General features: G+C 38.8%; 1 protein-coding gene across 1 annotated transcript in view; it reads left to right on the top strand.

The window, feature by feature from the left end:
- The window catches only part of LOC111152261 (mitochondrial tRNA translation optimization 1), a 30287-nt gene extending 20474 nt beyond the window's left edge, over positions 1–9813 (top strand). Inside the window, exons 8-12 of the mRNA XM_022510712.1 lie at positions 730–934; positions 1014–1185; positions 5317–5435; positions 7725–7885; positions 9380–9813. Coding sequence (XP_022366420.1) covers positions 730–934; positions 1014–1185; positions 5317–5435; positions 7725–7885; positions 9380–9541 — 819 coding nt within the window. The 3' untranslated portion in view covers positions 9542–9813. The remainder of the gene's footprint in view (positions 1–729; positions 935–1013; positions 1186–5316; positions 5436–7724; positions 7886–9379) is intronic.
- Positions 9814–19108: the final 9295 nt, after the last annotated feature.

Below are 19108 nucleotides of genomic sequence, written 5' to 3'. Positions count from 1 at the left end.
TTTATTTATTTATTTATTTATTTATTTATTTATTTATTTATTTATTTATTTGAGAGAGTGAGAATGAGAGAGAGCATGAGAAGGGGAAGGTCAGAGGGAGAATCAGACTCCCTGGTGAGCAGGGAGCCCATGCAGGCCTCGATCCTGGGACTCCAGGATCCTGATCTGAGGGAAAGGCAGTTGCTTAACCAACTGAACCACCTAGGCACCGTGAAAATTTTTTTTAAAGATTTTATTTTTAAGCTATCTCTACACCCAGTGTGGGGGCTCACACTTAATAACCCCAAGATCAAGAATTGCATGCTCTACTGACTGAGCCAGCCAGGCTCCCCTGAAATTTTTTGGAAAAAAAAAAAAAATTAGTTCTTTCAACATAATTTTATTGCAAATTATCATATTCCTCTTAAGTGAGAAGTTATGTTATTTTTACTTGTAAGTGGGAAAAGGCTAGAAGAGTTCTATGGGTGGATTTAAAAAAATATATTAGCCCACCTAAAGCTTATCAGAAATGTTAAGTATTTTTGAAAACAGTGAAACATAGCATTCTAAAGTGGCACATTACCTGTATTCTGTTTTTGAATACATATCACATTTTCTCTGTCTATTATCTCTTCTGGGCAGTGCCTGCTTTCTTACTACCTGATGCTGTTTTTTCCGGGTAGTGTTCTGACTAGGGTAGCTCTTTGTTCAGTTCATAATGGCCTTTTAAACATTTCAGTCCTCTTGTAGGGTGTCATAGCTGGAATCAATGCAAGTCTTCGGGTCAAACGCAAGCCTCCTTTTGTCATCAGCCGAACAGAAGGCTACATAGGGGTCTTGATTGATGACCTCACCACGCTGGGTACCAATGAACCCTACCGCATGTTTACAAGCCGAGCAGAATTCCGTCTGTCACTGCGCCCTGATAATGCCGACAGCAGGCTCACGTTCCGAGGTAACTCTTCACTGGGTCCTACAACCAGGTTTACTTTTCCTTAAAACCTCTTATTATATTCTTTCCCCTCCTCTTCTAGGGTATAAGGAGGTTGGCTGTGTGTCCCAACAACGATATGAAAGAGCTTCTAGGATGAAGTCTTCTTTGGAGGAAGGCATTTCTGTGCTAAAATCCATTGAGTTTTCAAGTTCTAAATGGAAAAAATTAATTCCAGAGGCTTCTATAAGTATTGGTAAAAGTCTGCCTCTCAGGTATGCACTTTTAATGTAGACTTTTCTCGCTTTTTACAGAAAAGTAAGATTGTTTCAGAGATATTACTTGCGGGTTCCCTTTTTATTTTTTTATTTTTTATTTTTTGGATTCCCCTTTTTTTTTTTTAAGATTTATTTATTTATTTATTTATTTATTTATTTATTTGACAGAGAAAGAAAGATCACAAGTAGGCAGAGAGGCAGGCAGAGAGATGGGGAAGCAGGCTCCCCGCTGAGCAGAGAACCCAATGCAGGGCTCAATCCCAGGACTCCAAGATCATGACCTGAGCCGAAGGCAGAGGCTTACCCACTGAGCCACCCAGGCACCCTGCATTCCCCATTTTATTTTTTATTTTTTTTTTTAAAGATTTTATTTATTTATTTGACAGAGAGAGATCACAAGTAGGCAGAGAAGCAGGCAGAGAGAGAGAGAGGAGGAAGCAGGCTCCCAGCTGAGCAGAGAGCCCGATGCTGGACTCGATCCCATGACCCTGAGACCATGACCTGAGCCAAAGGCAGAGGCTTAACCCACTGAGCCACCCAGGCGCCCTTGGCTTCTTTTCAAAATCCTTTAGATGTAAGTCATCTCTTCATTCAGTATTAAAAATATATATGAGTCTAAATTATTTTTATTGTTTTATATAATATTTCTGAGGCTCCCATTGAGTTCTTCTGGCTTTCCTACAATTTAGAGGGTACAAATCAAGAAACACTGTCAATCAGCCTTCTTTTATAAGTATGGAGTAATTGCAAACCTCTTTTTTTTTTTTTAACTTATTTATTTTAGAAAGAGAGAGAGTACGCACATGTGAGGGTGGGAAGAGGCAAGGGGAGAGAATCTCAAGCAGATTCTGCACTGAGCATGAAGCCCAACTCAGGGCTCAATTTCACGACTTGAGATCATAACCTGAGCCTAAACAAAGAGTGAGACACCCTACTGACTGAGCCACAAAAGCCTCTTTTAAACAGAGTATTTTTAATTCTGCGGACTTACTGGCAGATTTCCTTTCTACATGTTAGGGGTTTTTGTCCTTGCTTTTATCATTCTGGTTATATGGATTCTGAATCTAAAGGACATTAATTTAGAGCTTTTGCTTCATAGATACATTCCTAAGGACATTGTATAGTTCAAAATCTGCATATTTTACCACTCATTCTTTCCATTTAAAAAACTGTAACCTAATTTGGGTAGGGAGGTGCCCAGAAAACATAAATCTAAAAACACTGTAGGGGCTCCTGGGTGGCTCAGTGGGTTAAAGCCTCTGCCTTCGGCTCAGGTCATGATCCCAGGGCCCTGGGATTGAGCCCCGCATCAGGCTCTCTGCTCCGTGGAGAGCCTGCTTCCTCCTCTCTCTCTGCCTGTCTCACTGCCTACTTGTGATCTCTGTCTGTCAAAGAAATAAATAAAATATTTAAAAAAATAATAATAAAAACACTGTAGCTTAGAAGCTAATATGGTGGCATTAATCTTGGAGCTATGTCTCCAGTATATTTTCTTTTCTATTTTTCCATTTTTTTTTTCAAACACCGTTTTCCTTGTGAGGGATTTTATAGACTTTAAGGTTTACCCATTTTAATGCTGCTTTTTATTATCTCTAATCTTGCTCTCTCCTTGACTAACAGCCTGGCATAATGAGTTCTTTTTTGACTTTATCTCATCATGGTGTCTTATCATTTGTGACTTCTATTCCCAAGTTTTCATTTTCACAGGAATTTCCCAAAGCACTGACACTACTGTTAGAGGATTTTAAGCACTTTTTTAATTATAGTAACAGTAAATGTTTAAGAACCTGCATTGTAGTCACCCAAACCAGGAAATCTTATTCATAGGAGCGACGGCCAGATTGACAAGTGAGGACAGTGGATATATTTACCAGCTAAGTAGCACTGGAAGATGACAGTAGTATATAGTTTGTAATCCACTCAGTATTTCTGGTGTTTGTTTAAATTTAGGAAGGCTCACATTATTTTGGACTCTGTGCAAAGAACTTATAACATCATGTTTGTTTTGACAAATATTATACTATTTCAAATTTATATAAGTAGAATTTGCATTAAATGTGACTGATGGGGCGCCTGGGTGGCTCAGTGGGTTAAAGCCTCTGCCTTCGGCTCAGGTCATGGTCCCAGGGTCCTGGGATCGAGCCCTGCATCGGGCTCTCTGCTCAGCAGGGAGTCTGCTTCCACCTCTCTCTCTCTCTCTCTCTCCCTACTTGTGATCTCTGCCTGTCAAATAAATAAATAAAATCTTAAAAAAAAAAAAAAATGTGACTGTGTAACATTGCCAGCAGGGCACATGATTGTTTTTAACACAGTCTAAAGTGCTAATCAGTGAATAAAAATATGAATGAAAAGGCTAGCAGCTTTTACCAAACTAATTTATTGCATTTACTGTGTACATGCCAGGCTCTGTGCCAAGTACTCACATGTTGAACCAGACTTTGAACAGGCATTTTAACAGAAGAAATACATAAGTAACTGCATATACATTTCCTATCAGGATTATAGGGAAATAGACTGATGTGTTAGATTTTCTCTTGTGTTCTGTTGAGGTGTGCTAACTTATCCTCTCTGTGCCAGAACTCTGAACTCTGAGACTCAGGCTTGATTCAAAGCAGGTCTTGAAGTTTGGACCTGTGAACAGATCCAAGGTTTGAAAATACATTATTTTAAAAAAATTTTTAAGTTGGGGGCACCAGGGTGGCACAGTCATTAAACCTCTGCTTTCAGCTCAGGTCAGGATCCCAGGATCCTGGGACTGAGTCCCACATTGGGCTCCTTGTTCAGCGGGGAGTCTGTTTCTCCCTCTCCCCACCCCCACTCTGCTGTCTCTCTCTCCCCCAAATAAATAAGATCTTGAAAAAATATTTCTTTTTTAAGTTGTATGGTCAAGGCCTTTTCTTTGAGGTCATCACCATCCTGCTAGATTCCCAGAGAATGCTTTTTTGGTTAGTCAGTTGTGTTCCAGTATGTTCTGTAGTTTATTTCTTTTTAAGATTTTATTACCTAAATTCATTATGAAAGGGATTAAATTGGCCAAAGGAGCACCAAGAACTTTGGATCTTAACAAGTGTCAATGAGTCAAGTTACTGCAAATCTCACCTGATCTACCTGTTAGCATTTATACTGAGGTATGTTCTCTTGGTGAGCCATGTAAGTTGCCTGGGAATTTTAGCAGTTGTCTCTATTCGCTGCATATATTGATTGTTCTCCTCTCCTCTTGCTTTGACTCAGGAGGCCTTAGTCTAACCAGAGTAGTGGAAGTTGAACTGAGAATTAGCTGCCTGAAGTTTCCAATCTGTAAAAATTAAAATGGAGATTATACTAAATTAAAAAATATCTGACTGGAAGAATACTTAGGAACCTTGACCATCATTTTCATCAGTTTGTTTTGCAGATATTTAAAACATTTAAGGAGGGGCCTCTCATTCTTACTTGGGGAATTCTGCAAAAGCAAGAAAGAGATCTGCAGCTGGTTTCGAGCATGCAAGAGGGTGACTCCTTCATGGGACATGGGGTTCAACATGACTTAGATGTAAATTCTTAGGGAATTCAAACCCTTGTTATCAGAGGATATTTTGTCCTTACAAGAAAGGGAGAGCAAAAGGTTGCATTACCTTTACCAACAACTTATTTCTCATGATAAAGAAAAGGAGTTGGGGAGAATTACAAACCAGTCTTATTGAGGTTCTCCTGTGTTGCAGATCTACTGCATTTGCTCACTGTGCTTGCAAAGAATTAGGAGTATATCTTTTTTTTTTTAATTTTATTTATTTATTTGACAGAGAGGGATCACAAGTAGGCCGAGAGGCAGGCAGAGAGAGAGGAAGGCAGAGAGAGGAAGGGAAGCAGGCTCCCCGCTGAGCAGAGAGCCCAATGCAGGGCTCGATCCCAGGACCCCGAGATCATGACCTGAGCCGAAGGCAGAGGCCCAACCCACTGAGCCACCCAGGTGCCCCAGGAGTATATCTTTTGATATTTGTGTTAATTCTGAGATTTGGCATTATTTCCAAGGAATTTTTTTCTTAATCTGGCTTATATGATACAGACCCCTATGTTTTGTTCTGGGGGTTTTTTTTGTTTTTTTTTTTTTTGGACCCCTATGCTAATGAAACTTTTGTGTATTTGCAGAGCTCTAGATGTTCTGAAGTATGAAGAAGTTGACATGAAGTTGTTAGCCAAGGCTGTTCCAGAGCCCTTGAAGAAGTACATTAAATGTAGAGAGCTAGCTGAAAGGCTGAAAATAGAAGGTAGAAAATAATTTTTTACTTAACATGCCTATATGTTCTATTTTCCATTTGTGCAAATTATGAATGGACAGCAGATTCAAGAAAGAGCTCTACGTTAAGAGGAGCCATTATTAGCATAGAAACAGCATAGTCTTGGGCTCTATGCTATTCAGAGTGGGGATCCCAGGCTAGCAGCATTGCAATACATGGGAGCTTGTTAGGAATACAGATTCTCATAGTCTACCTCAAACCCACTGAGTAAGCATCTGCATTTTAATAAGATCCCTAGGTAATTTGTGAGCACGTTCCAAGTTTGGGAAATGCTATAAGGTTTACCAAAAATAACCCCCCAAACCAAAAAAATACAAAACATATAACTTTTTTTCCCCTTAAACTTCCTTTTATATTTTCTCCATCCAATGTTCTACCAGTGAGAAAAATTATAGTCTTTGGCTTTAACAATATGCTGGAATTATAATGGTATTTAACAATAACAAAATTATAATGTTATATTTAACAATATACTGGAATTTTAATGGTAGAGTTACCATTAAAATACTTATTTTGTATCAGGCAAATCAGAGCCTGCCCCTGTACATTATAACATATATCGTGCTCTCATTTTCTCGGTCAGTGTACTGACCATCAAAACTACAGATGACTTTGTAGTTGTACTCTATTTTTCAAGTTTTTCATTGTGAAAATTTTCAGACATAAAAATACTGAGAATGATACCAGCTTTTTCATTGTAGTAGATGTTTTTTCCTGGGGTGACAAATTATTTGAGAAAAAGGCAGGGAACAGAAAGAGCTGGGGAGAAGGGTAGGAAAAGTTGGATAATGATGTACTGTTCAAATAGGAAAGGGCTTTAAATTCTGTGGAGACCAGCCAAGGTGGTAAGAATTCTGCATTCCTTCTAGCAATGGTATTTTCTTTCAGTTCCAGAGATCTGTCACTTTGCTAAGCTTTGGCTGTACATATAGGATGACCCAATTGCTACCTGTCATCCCACCATGCAATTTAACAGAAGTCTAGAAACAAAGAGAAACTCACCAAAACTTTAGAATCATATTCCAAATGACCAGACACTATACTTACACTAATGTATAAGAAATAATGTTGACAGGGATGTCTGGGTGGCTCAGTTGGTTAGGTGTCTACCTTTGGCTCAGGTCATAATCCCAGGGTTCTGGGATCGAATCCCTAATCAGGCTCCTTGCTCAGTGGGGAGCCTGCTTCTCCCTCTGTCTGCTGCTCCCCCTGGTTGTGCTCGCTCTCTCTCTCTCTCTCTCTCTCTGACAAATAAATAAAATCTTTTTTTAAAAAAATAATGTTGACCTTTTATTTCAACATCATGATTGCTCTATTGAGTAAAAATTACTTACTCAACATTCAGGCTGTTATCATCTGGGAACAGGTGATTAAATTCTATATTTCATTTATTTAAAGACTTTTTAAAAATTTTCAAAGATTTTTAAAGATTTTTAAAATTCATTTATTTGAATAAATAAATTATCCAGAAACGGTAAGAAACTAGGCAGTGGGGATTTTACAGACAGAGATCACATGTAGGCAGATAGACAGGGGGAAGCAGGCTTCCTGCCGAACGGAGAGCCCGATGTAGGGCTCCATCCCGGGACCCTGAGATCATGACCTGAGCTGAAGGCAGAGGCTTTAACCCACTGAGCCACCCAGGTGCCCCTATATTTCACTTTTTTTAAGTTTATTTAAGTAATCTTTACACCCAGTGTGGGGCTCAAACTCACAACCCTGAGATCAAGAGTCACAGGCTGACTGAGCCAGCCAGGTGCCCCTAAATTCTATATATATTTTTTTTAATTTTATATATATATATTTTAATTTTATATCTATATCTTATTTTTTTATAAATAGAAGGGAGAGAAAGAGAGCACAAGCAGGGGGAGTGGGAAAGGAAGAAGCAGGCTCCCCACTAAGCAGGGAGTCCAACCCGGAGCTCGATTCCAGGACTCAGGGATCATGACCTGAGCCAAAGGCAGATGCTTAGCTAACTGAGCCATCCAGGTGCCCCAATTTTCCAGATTTTTGAAGTAAAAAGCACATGCGTTAAACTACCAAGCATAATGCTGTAGTTGGTATGCAAGATACTTCCTCTCATTTAGCCTCAATTTCCTCATCTACAAAAGGGAGCATTTATGCCATTTATCTCCTGGTATTAGGAAAAGTGTTATTTGACATACACAAAAGCTTTTTATAAATTATAAAAAGCTATAAATACACAAGTTATTAATATAGTCTGAATATGCTAATATAATTAATTCTGTTCACCAGCCACTTATGAATCAGTGTTGTTCCATCAGCAACAACAAATAAAGGAAGTTCAGCAAGATGAAGCACTCCAGCTGCCAAAAGACCTAGATTATTTAACCCTCAGAGATGTGTCTTTGTCTTACGAAGTTCGAGAGAAGCTACAGTTCAGTCGCCCAGAAACGGTAAGAAACCAGGCAGTGGGGATTATACAGAGCCAGTGCTTTAATTTTTTAAATGTGGATTTACGGTGGTCACATAATTAAGGTTTTATTTCATTATAAAAAATCTAACTTCTTATTTCATAATTATATCTCTTTGTATGATAGATATTGGGTTTGTTTTTGAGAGATAAAAAACTTATTCTAAATAAATAACTAGAAAAATTGAGCTAAAATTATTCTCTAGTCCCAACTATGTGCTAAACCACAGTGCAAACTAGTATAAGGCATGACATAAAGGAACCCACATTAGTTAATACATGTGAGTGGTTTTCAAATCACCACTTGGATCCCTCCCTAGGAGTCCCATAGCGTTGGCTTAGAAGCTACTAGGAAGAAGAGAGGAGCCTAAAAAAAGGTCCCTCACCCCATGCTTCTGTATAAGTGTGTATGTATGTGTGTCTGTAAATGTCTGTAAACTGAAAATTTTATGTATATATATATGTTATGTATATGTTTTATATATATGTATGTATACATATATGTGTTATATATTATATACTATATTATATAATATATAGTACTAGACTTCTAATAACAAATATTTAAAGACTGATAGGCTATATTTATTGATTCTGAGATGCACATTTAACATTTCTGCAACTGAACTGTATCTTAAAAATGGATGGTGTATCATAGTTTATTGGACAGTATTAAATGGGTGATTCATATAATAAAAGGCATTTAACAAAAATATAACCTCTAAAAATTTTTGGAAAAAAAATTATTTTTGAAGGGAAGAGTGATTCTGTCAATATATTACATGGTGTTCTTAGTGATAGTCATCATGGAAACTACATGGAAGCATGTAGGCCTTCCATTTTATAACTCTGTATATCCTATTCATTTTTAGTTATGTTTTTATGGATAGTCATAGGTTGCACTGCCCAATAGCTAAATGTGACCATTTACATTAGTTAAAGTTAAATAAAACTCAGAATTCAGCTCTTTAGTCATACTACCCATGTTTCAGGTACTCAGTAGCCACAATTCTGGGATACAAAATGCTCTGACAGATATTTGTGACAGACTCATTTGGTAGCTAAACCTGACCTGACCTGAACTGACATTATTTATACCACATAGAGTGAATATTCATACATTTCACTTTAAAAATACACCACAGAAGTATTCATGAGATTATAGGGCACTGCCCAACACACTGCTGAGGTTACATTAGTTTAATGAAAACAAAAACTAGGTAGTCTAACATCTATTAGTTATATGATCTTTGAGAAATTGCTTTAATTTCTCTGAGCCTCATTTTCCCTAATTTGTAAAATGAAGATATTAATAATTATCATATTCCCTTTATCTACTTTATAGTTATTTTGAAGATACATTAAGATAAGTTTTGAAAATATTTTATAAACTATAATATACAGATTGTTATTAGGAGCAAAATAGATTTGATTTGACATAGCTCACTTATGTTTCTCTTATGGTTTTAATTCTTAGATTGGGGCTGCTAGTCGTATACCTGGAGTGACACCTGCTGCCATCATCAATCTGCTTCGATTTGTGAAGACTTCTCAGCAAAGACAGATGGCTGCGCATGAATTGCCCCAAACTGATCAATCATTATGTGATACAGACAGACTTGAAGAGAGACAGTTATAGCTTTATATTCATAGATGACTTTTAAGTAGTATAAGAGTATAGATACGATATAAGAAGTATTAACTTCAGTTATAGCTTTATATTCATAGATGACTTTTAAGTAGTATAAGAGTATAGATACGATATAAGAAGTATTAACTTACTAGGTTATTATGGATTTGTCACTAATTTATAAAGAGGGCAGAGATTATAACTGTGCTTTTTTATGTATCTGAGAAAAGTTATAGTCTTTATTAGGGACATCTGGGTGGCTCAGTTGGTTAAGCAACGGCCTTTGGCTCAGGTTATGATCCTGGAGTCCCAGGATCAAGTACCACATCAGGCTCCCTGCTCGGCGGGGATTCTGCTTCTCCCTCTGACCTCTCCCCTCTCTCTCTCTCTCTCTCTCTCTCTCTCTCTCTCTCTCTCTCTCTCTCTCATCCTCTCTCAAATAAATAAATAAAATCTTAAAAAAAATACATAGTCTTCATTAATCTACAGTGAGCCTATTAATGTAACTGCAGTGTTCATCAGAGAGATAATAGTGGACCCACAACTAAACCTGAAGAAAAATCTCAACTTCTTAAAATCTCATGACCTGAGCTGAAGGCGGACGCTTAATCGACTGAGCCACCCAGGCATCCCATGGCCATGATTTCTTAACACTAAAGACAAATCCATAGTAACTGACTAGTGTTTTCCTGTTTTTAAGTCAGAAGTGACAGAAAAACTGAAATGGTGCTGGCATTTCTCTTCCTCTTCAGCACTTCGATTCTGTGTTGTCACAACATTTAGGGTGGGATGACTGCCTGGGTCCTTTGGCTGGCTGGTTCAGACATCTCAGCCTTTCTGTGTAGACTAGAAGATGAATACAGACAAGCAGACCAGAGAGCCTTGCTTATCCCTGGAAATGTCAACTCGTATCTCTGGTATCAGTCAAGGGAGAAGCTCCCATGTCAGCTTCAAGCCAAAGCAGATAAATATCTGATTTAAGACAGCACCAAGGGCCCTGAAGTCACTCTGGCTACATATCTATGTGTTAAGCCTGATTATGGGTGTGAGGCAGCCAAACACCTTGTTGCTATAATCAGATATGGCTACTTGGATATAGCTCAGTTTTCATGTTTCATCTAATTTTAGTCTTTCCATTAAAGTAGTTAATATCAGTAGCAAGTGAAAAGTATTTGTAATATTGGATCATTTAGCAATGATGAATTCTTTTTGATACTTGATTTAGTAATTTCAAAAAGTGGTAACTTTTACTTTAGTTATGGCTATTCTGGGCAGAATTCTTATCACAGAGGCAATACTGATTACAATACTACATTATATTTCATTATTTTTTAAAAGATTTTATTTATTTATTTGACAGATCACAAGTATGCAGAGAAGCAGGCAGAGAGAGAGGGGAAAGCAGGCTCCCCGTTGAGCGGAGAGCCTAATGCAGAGCTCGATCCCAGGACCCTGAGATCATGATCTGAGCTGAAGGTAGAGGCTTAACCCACTGAGCCACCCAGGTGCCCCACTATTATATTTTAAAAAGGCCATTTTGCACTACCTGTTTAGCACCAGAAGGGAAATCACTGTTTTAAAACTTTTTCTGGTTAAGGACACCTGGGTGGCTCAGTCGGTTAAGTGCCCCATGTCCTGGGATCACGTACCACATCAGACAGGAATCCTGCTGCTCCTCTGCCTGCAGCTCCCTCTGCTTGTCTCTCTTTCTGACAAATAAATAGAATCTTAAAAAAAAAAAAAAAAACCCTTCTGGTTAAATACAGGAGTAAAAGCAGTGGTGTTTTTGGGGTGCTTAATGAATGGAATATAACAAAATTTATCTTGAGGGAGTAGAAAATTCTTGATAGCTATAATTTTGGCCTAGTGACAGTACACACATATTAAGAAACTTAAGTTTTATAATGTGATTCCATTATAATAGTAACTGTCTCACTGAAAAATGTTTGATGGAAAACATTTGTTTTAGGTTCTGCCATTTGGTTTAGGATCTTTATAATTTAAAATATGTTAACTTTTACAAAATTACCTCGCTTAAAAAGACTGTTCCAAAACAGCTTACTTACCTTCTGGTGCTGCTGGCCAGAATGCTTTGGACCATCATGCTCTAGGGAAAAATCAGCTAAAAATGTATGTCATAGAAATCTCCCCCAACAGGGCGCCTGGGTGGCTCAGTGGATTAAGCATCTGCCTTCAGCTCAGGTCATGATCTCAGGGTCCTGGGATCAAGCCCTGAGTCAGCCTCCCTGCTGAACAGAGAGTTTGCTCCTCCCTCTCTTCTGTCCCTCCCCCGCCAACCCCACTTGTGCTGTCTCTCAGATAAAGAAATAAAATCTTAAAAAAAAAAAAAGAAAGAAAAGAATCTATTCCAACAATGACAATAGTCAGCCTCCAACAGAAGTTGGCCACACTTGTGATTTCCCCTACCCACCACAGACCACATTGCCTAGTAGTTAGAAAAGCTATGTACTAAAGTTCATTTCAACAGGAACACCAAAATTTGAAAAAAGGAAATAGCAAGGAATACAAAGCATTTATAAAATCATTGGTTCCGGGAGAGAGACGGAAGGAGGATGAAGACAGGAACCTATGCTAAATTAAGCCATTATAACCTTGAATTGTGACATTACCTCCTGTAGCCAGAGTTTGAATTTTATCATTTTTAAAAATATTTGGTCCTTTTTTAGTTTCAACCTAGATTAGAATAGCCATGGCTTTTTCACTGCAGAAATTTCAACTCCTAGAAGAATGCCCTGTCCAGAAGTGGTGTGAAATACTAGGAAGTCACCAACAGACACAAGATCATTCTGAGCTGGCAGAGCTGCTTATCTTGGAGGGCACACAGTAAAAATAACCTGTTCCTCTTAGGCTCCTTCTTTATAATACTTTTATTATTGCACTTCCTTCATTCTACCTTAATTTTTAATATCTGTCTTACCTTAATCTCTTAAAAAATAGAAACCTCATGAATGCTTGCAGTGCCATAGTTGTAGGTACTCAGGGCATGGTTTTTGTGTGTTGTTGTTGTTTTTGAGAGAGAGAGCTTGAGAAGGGGAGGGTCAGAGGGAGAAGCAGACTTCCCACTGAGCGGGAGCCTGCTGTGAAACTCGATCCTGGGACTCTAGGATCATGACCTGAGAGTTGCTTAAACAACCGAGCCACCCAGGTGCCCAGGGCATGCTTTTTGAATGAATGAATATTACTAAAGGCAATAGATGACAAAACTAAAACTTAAGTGAAAAATGGGATAAAAATGTTTGACACAAATATTAAGAACTGTATACTTTTGTGCTTGCCTTTGTCTCCATAACTCTTCTATCTTCATATTCTCTTCAGCTTCCTTTCCTCCCTGTCTTCCTGTTCTAGCTCTGTTTTTCCTGTTCCTAATATGAAACTGAAGTTTAGTTTTATGATACTCATTTATGAGACAGATTTTTAGTATTTCCTAATGTAAGAGCCAGGTGAAGGAAACCAGAGAATGAAAAGGCAACTCACATAATGGAAGAAAAAAATCATGTATCTAAAAACAGGTTAATATGCATAATATGTAAAAGACTCTTAAAACTCAACAACAGCAACAAAAAACCACAAACAACCCAATTAAAAAATGGGCAAAGGGCTTGAATAGATATTTTTCTCACAAGATATACAAATGGCCAATAACTAAATGAAAAGATGCTCAACTTTACTAGTCCTCAAAAAAAATGCAAATCAAAACCACAATGAGATGCCATCTCACACCTATTAGGATGCCTATTATCAGATAAACGGAAAACAAGTGTTGGCAAAACTGGAGAAATTGGAACCCTTATGCACTGTTGATAGAAAAGTAAATTGATACAGCAGCTATGGAAAACAGTATGACAGCTACCTCCACCAAAATTAAAAGAACTACTGTATGATCCTGCAATTCCACTCCTAAATATATACCCAGAAGAATTGAAAGCAGGGTCTCAAAGACCCTGTTCAAGGGTTATGTTCATAGTAGGATTATTCACAATAGCTAAAAGGTGAAAGCAACCTGTGTCCCATCAACAGATGCATGGGATAAGTAAAATGTATATAAATACAGTGAAATGCTTTTCAGTCTTAAAATGGAAGGAAATTCTGACATGTTACAACAAGGATGAATCTAGAGGACATTACACTAAGTGAAGTAACTCAGTTAAAAAAAAGCACAATATTCTAGGATTCCACTTACTTTTTTTTTTTTTTTTAAGATTTCATTTATTTATTTGAGGGAGAGAGAGTGAATGAGAGAAAGCACGAGCAGGTGGAGTGGCAGAGGGAGAAACTGGTTTCCCCCTCCTGCTGAACAGGGAGCCTGACTTGGGACTTAATGCCAGGACCCTGGGATCATGACCTGAGCAGACACTTAACCGACTGAGCCACCCAGACACTCCTAGGAGTCTGCTTAAATGTGATACCCAGAGTAGTCAGATTATCCTAGAGAAAAAGGAGAGTGGTGACTGGGGGGAGGGAGGAATGTGGAGTTATTGTTTACTGGGTACAGAGTTACAGTTTTTGCAAGATGGAGTTCTGGAGAAGGATGGTAATGGTTGCACAACAATGTGGATGTACTTAACCCCACTATACACTTAAAAATTGTTAAGATGGTGAATTTTTGTTGTGTAATTTTACAATTTTTTAAAAAAGCTAAATGAATTTGTATATGTATCTCAGCTCTAAAACCTATTTACTGATAATTTATCCCCTGCTTCTTTCTTTTTTTTTCAAAGATCTTATTTATTTATTTAAGAGAGAGAGAGTACAAGCAGGGGGAGCAGCCGGCAGAGGGAGAGAGGGAGAAGCAGGCTCCCGGTGAGAAAGGAGCCTGATGAGGGGCTCGATTCCAGGACCCTGCGATCAGGACCTGAGCTGAAGGCAGACACCTAACAACTGAGCCACCCAGGCGCCCCTTCCCTGCTTATTTCTAAAAATATACTTGAGACATTATAAAGAGAAGAAAATTAAGGATCAGCTGAGGAAAAGGCAAATTATACTTAAATGTTAAACTCCAGCTCTGAGCTGTCAGTGGTTTAGTTCTATCTCATCAAGGAGACCAAGAAAAAATGTTTTCCTATTACTAAAATCTAAAAGAGGGGCACCTGGGTGGCTCAGTGGGTTAAGTGTCTGCCTTCGGCTCAGGTCATGATCTTGAGGTCCTGAAATTGAGCCCTGCACTGGTCTCCCTGCTCAGTGGGAAGTCTGCTCCTTCCTCTCGGCCTGCCCCCTGCCCCCCAACTCATGCTCTCTCTCAAAATCTTAAAAAAAAAAAAATCTTAAAAAAAAAAAAATCTGGGGCACCTAGGTGGCTCAGTGGGTTAAAGCCTCTGCCTTCAGCTCAAGTAATGATCCCAGGGTCCTGGCATCGAGCCCCGCATCGGGCTCTCTGCTCAATGGGAAACCTGCTTCCTCCTCTCTCTCTGCTTCTCTGCCTGCTTGTGATTTCTGTCTGTCAAATAAATAAAATCTTTAAAAAAAAAAAATCTAAGCTTTGGGCATACTTCAGTGCCTCTCCAGACAAGTATAGGTTGACACCCTATGCTCTTACGCCCTAGGGAAAGTATGCATTTCTTTTTTTTTTTTTTTTTAAAGATTTTATTTATTTATTTGACAGAGAGAGATCACAAGTAGACAGAGAGGCAGGCAGAGAGAGAAAGAGAGGGAAGCAGGCTCCCTGCTGAGCAGAGAGCCCGATGCGGGACTCGATCCCAGGACCCTGAGATCATGACCTGAGCCGAAGGCAGCGGCTTAACCCACTGAGCCACCCAGGCGCCCCATGTATGCATTTCTTTTGATCTAGAACCTCATTTTGACTGTCACTGACTTCTAAATCAACATTCTCAAAATGCTGGCTGCAATTCATTAGCAAGCTATGAAAATTTTTGTCATAGGTAATAAAAGTATTATTCTCTGACGCTTTGGTTTCAGTACTTCACATACAAATTATATTTCACCAATTTTAGGACTTACCTTTTTCCTTCTATCATCTCTAAATAGTTGTATGTTCTATAATCAATAGTATCTTAAAAATTGGCAGCATTTGTGACTTACAACTGAAAACATCTTAGATGTTATGCAATACTGTGTTATACTGTGTTGCAATAGAAAATAGATTTCTTACTATGGATCCTAGTCAAAAAAGCTTGAAAAAGACCCATTTGAAAAGCATTAATCCCTAATGGGAAATCCCCAATATATTAGGATTTTTTTTTTTTTTTAAAGATCTTATTTATTCATTTGAGGAGGGAGGCGGGGAGAGAGAGAGAGTGCATATGTGCAGAAGCAGGGAGAGAGGCAGAGGGAGAGGGAGAAGGAAACTCTCTGCTAAGCTGGGAGCTCAACATGGGGCTCATTCCCAGGATCTGGAAACCATGACCTAAGAAGAAGGTAGATCCATAACCATCTGAGCCACGCAGGCATCCCTGTATTAGGATTCTTTAACATGTGTGTATTTCTCAAAGTAGGAAAAACTTACCAATCTCTCCCTATGCTATAGCCTGGTTAGGTGATGTGATTAAAGTATAATTGCAAGTTGCTGTTGGGCATGGATCTCAGGTATTCCCACTTCACAGTACCTTTCTGCCACTTTCATTTTTTTCCTCCTAAGGACCAGATGTCCTTCACTATATGAAGTTTCTCAAGCTCTCCTAACCAATCTCTTTCTTGGGCTTAACCCTTCCACTTCCACTTCCACCCTTTGTAGCCTATTTCATGCTAAGCATTTATGGAGTTGCCATGCTTAATGAATCATTACAGCACTCAATCTAAATGTTATTTCAGAGTTTAGAGGCTATAGGGGAATTTAGAATATGAATTTCACTCTGAACAGCACTCCTTTAAGATTTAAAATACTCTTCATATACTTGAAGACAGTAATACTTTTCTAGTGTTTGCTAGGCTAAACAACTATTTCTCAAATTCAGTGCCTCATAATTCACATTTAGTCTTTATGTTGGTTGCTCTTTGAATTCTCTTTCAGAGTTGGTCTACACTATTTAAAACACTATAATCAAAATTTAAATAATACGTTAAGACATAAAAAAATGGACTATCTAAACTTCAAAGGAAACATTCTAGACTGTATGTAAGAAAACACCAGCACACGTGCCATGTTTCAAGCAATGAAAAGGACACTTACTGAATTTTCTGTATTTCTAACTTCACAAAGAACAACCTAAAAGTGGGAGGGAGGGCAGTTTAACAAACTTCAGAGACAGATGTCAGAGCTTTGAAGAAAAACATACATGAACAGTTACATAAAATATGAGAAAGTAAAAAAAAAAAAAAAAAAAAAAAAAAAAACGAGAAAGTGCGTTCCAAGAGATACATTCCCTAATCTCAATATAAAGATTTAGCTACGGGGACACCTGGGTGGTTCAGTTGGTTAAGCATCTGCCTTCAGCACAGGTCATGATCCCAGGGTTTTGAAGATTATTTACTTATTTGACACAGAGAGAGAGAGGGATCACAAGTAGGCAAAGAGGCAGAAAAAGAGGGGGAAGCAGGCTCCCCGCTGAGCCGAGAGCCCAATGCGGGGCTTAATCCCAGGACCCCAGGATCATGACCTGAGCCGAAGGGAGGAGCTTTAACCCACGGAGCCACCCAGGTGCCCTGATCCCAGGGTTTTGGAATCGAGTCCCGCATCAGGCTCCCTGCTCAGCAGGGACCCTGTAAAGTTTTATAGGCGAGATAAACACAACACCAGGCGAGGTAGGCACAAGGCAAGATTTATTAAAGGTGCTCTCAGGCAAGGTTCCACGACTCCACTCTGGAGAGGAGAAGTCGTGCCGGGAGGAGCTCGAGTGGGTCTTGAGTGGGTCTTTTATCTGGGCAAGACAGGGAATGGGTTCACAGCCATATAAGGTACGGTATTCGGGGATTGGAGGGTTGGTGGAGTCCTGATGTTCCGGTTTCTTGCATAGGTATCGGGTTACTTGTGGAGATGTGACCTGGGCATACATCCTTATGGCGGGAGAGTCAAGGGTTAGGAAAGGGGGTGGGCCTGGAAGATGGCAGCCCGGTGGTCATTTCTATTGTTTCTCCTGTATATCCGAAGCTGCCGACCCAACAGACCCCACTTCTCTTCTGCCTCTGTGTCTCTCTCTTACCCTCTGTATTTCATTAATAAGTAATCTTAGAAAAAAAAAAGAGTCTAACTCTTGGTTTTGGCTGAGGTTGGGATCTCTGTGTCATGCACTCTGGGCTCAGTGGAAAGTCTGCTGGAGATGATCTCCTTCTCCCTCTGCTCCTCCCCCTGCTCACACAGTCTTTCTCCCTCAAATAAAATCTTAAAAAAAGAAAAAAATTAGCTATAAGGAAATGTTCCCGCTACCCAACTGAATAAAAATCACCTCATTTCTTGTTAGACATTTACTGAGTTGCCAGCTCTACACAGAAACATGTAGGAGGCTCAAGAGAGATGTCCAAAGGATCAATCAAGGTTTGACAATAGCTAAAGAGAAGGGCTGCAGGTCAAGGCTGGTTCATGCCCTTCCTTTGTTGTAGTGATACAGCGGCACCCCTTATACTTAAGGGGTTCTAGCCCAAGCCTCAGAAAATGTTGCAGATGTTCTCATAAGAAGGCTGAGAGAAGCACTTCCTCAGTTTGGGCAGCTCCAGACAGCCCGGGAATTCAAAACTCAAATTGCTTATGTGGCAACTCCGCAGTTTATCACACCACCAACTAGAATATTCCCCTAATCACATGATTTTACTGAAAATTTAACCAAGTCATTTAACCTCTAGAAACCACATTTGCAGGATCATACCATAATAGTCTTGCCGTCTTTGCTGCCAATTACTCTTTAGAAAAATGAAACTACCTATTTTTGACTTATGTCTATTTTCAAATCTAATCTCCTTTATGCAAGCATTAACCTACATTTTAAACAATGTCTCAAAAGAGATTATGTTTCAGGGAATAACCAGATTGCATATGTTGATATTTCAATGACTTCTGGATATAAATTTTGACAAAGAGCTAGAACAACTCAAACTCTTAGATAAGTCATGATTGATTAAAACTGAAATTTAAATTCCTAGTACAGATTTTACTTCCACCTTGACTGACCTTATGTGGCACAGCAAATTATTTTTGTCTGCTGAAAAAAGGAAAGTAAATTTAAAGCTATTACTTATTTTACTTTGTTTTTACCAATTATTTGGCAAAATTTTCATCATGATTATCTTGTGATCAAAATGGTGAAATATGACCTAGATTATTAAATATTAGGTGAATTTGCAATTGGCTGGACCATCATAATCAAAGAACAGTTCTCTAGTATAATACCTCAGGTCTTATTTCTGGACCTAGTTTTTTTTAGTACTTATCAATAATTTAAGTAACATTACAGAAATATAAATATTAGGGCTCCTGGGTGGCTCAGTGGGTTAAAGCCTCTGCGTTTGGCTCAGGTCATGATCCCAGGCTCCTGGGATTGAACCCTGCATCAGGCTCTCTGCTCAGTAGGGAGCCTGCTTCCTCCTCTCTCTCTGCCTACTTGTGATCTCTGTCAAATAAATAAATAAAATCTAAAAAAAAAAAAAAGAATGTAGAACCTTTAAAAAAAT

Source organism: Enhydra lutris, unplaced genomic scaffold, assembly GCF_002288905.1.
Source record: "Enhydra lutris kenyoni isolate GAN:26980312 unplaced genomic scaffold, ASM228890v2 scaffoldscaffold28, whole genome shotgun sequence".
Classification (NCBI taxonomy): Eukaryota; Metazoa; Chordata; class Mammalia; order Carnivora; family Mustelidae; genus Enhydra; species Enhydra lutris.
The sequence above is the reverse complement of the archived record's forward strand: the minus strand, read 5'-3'. Positions and strand labels throughout refer to the sequence as shown.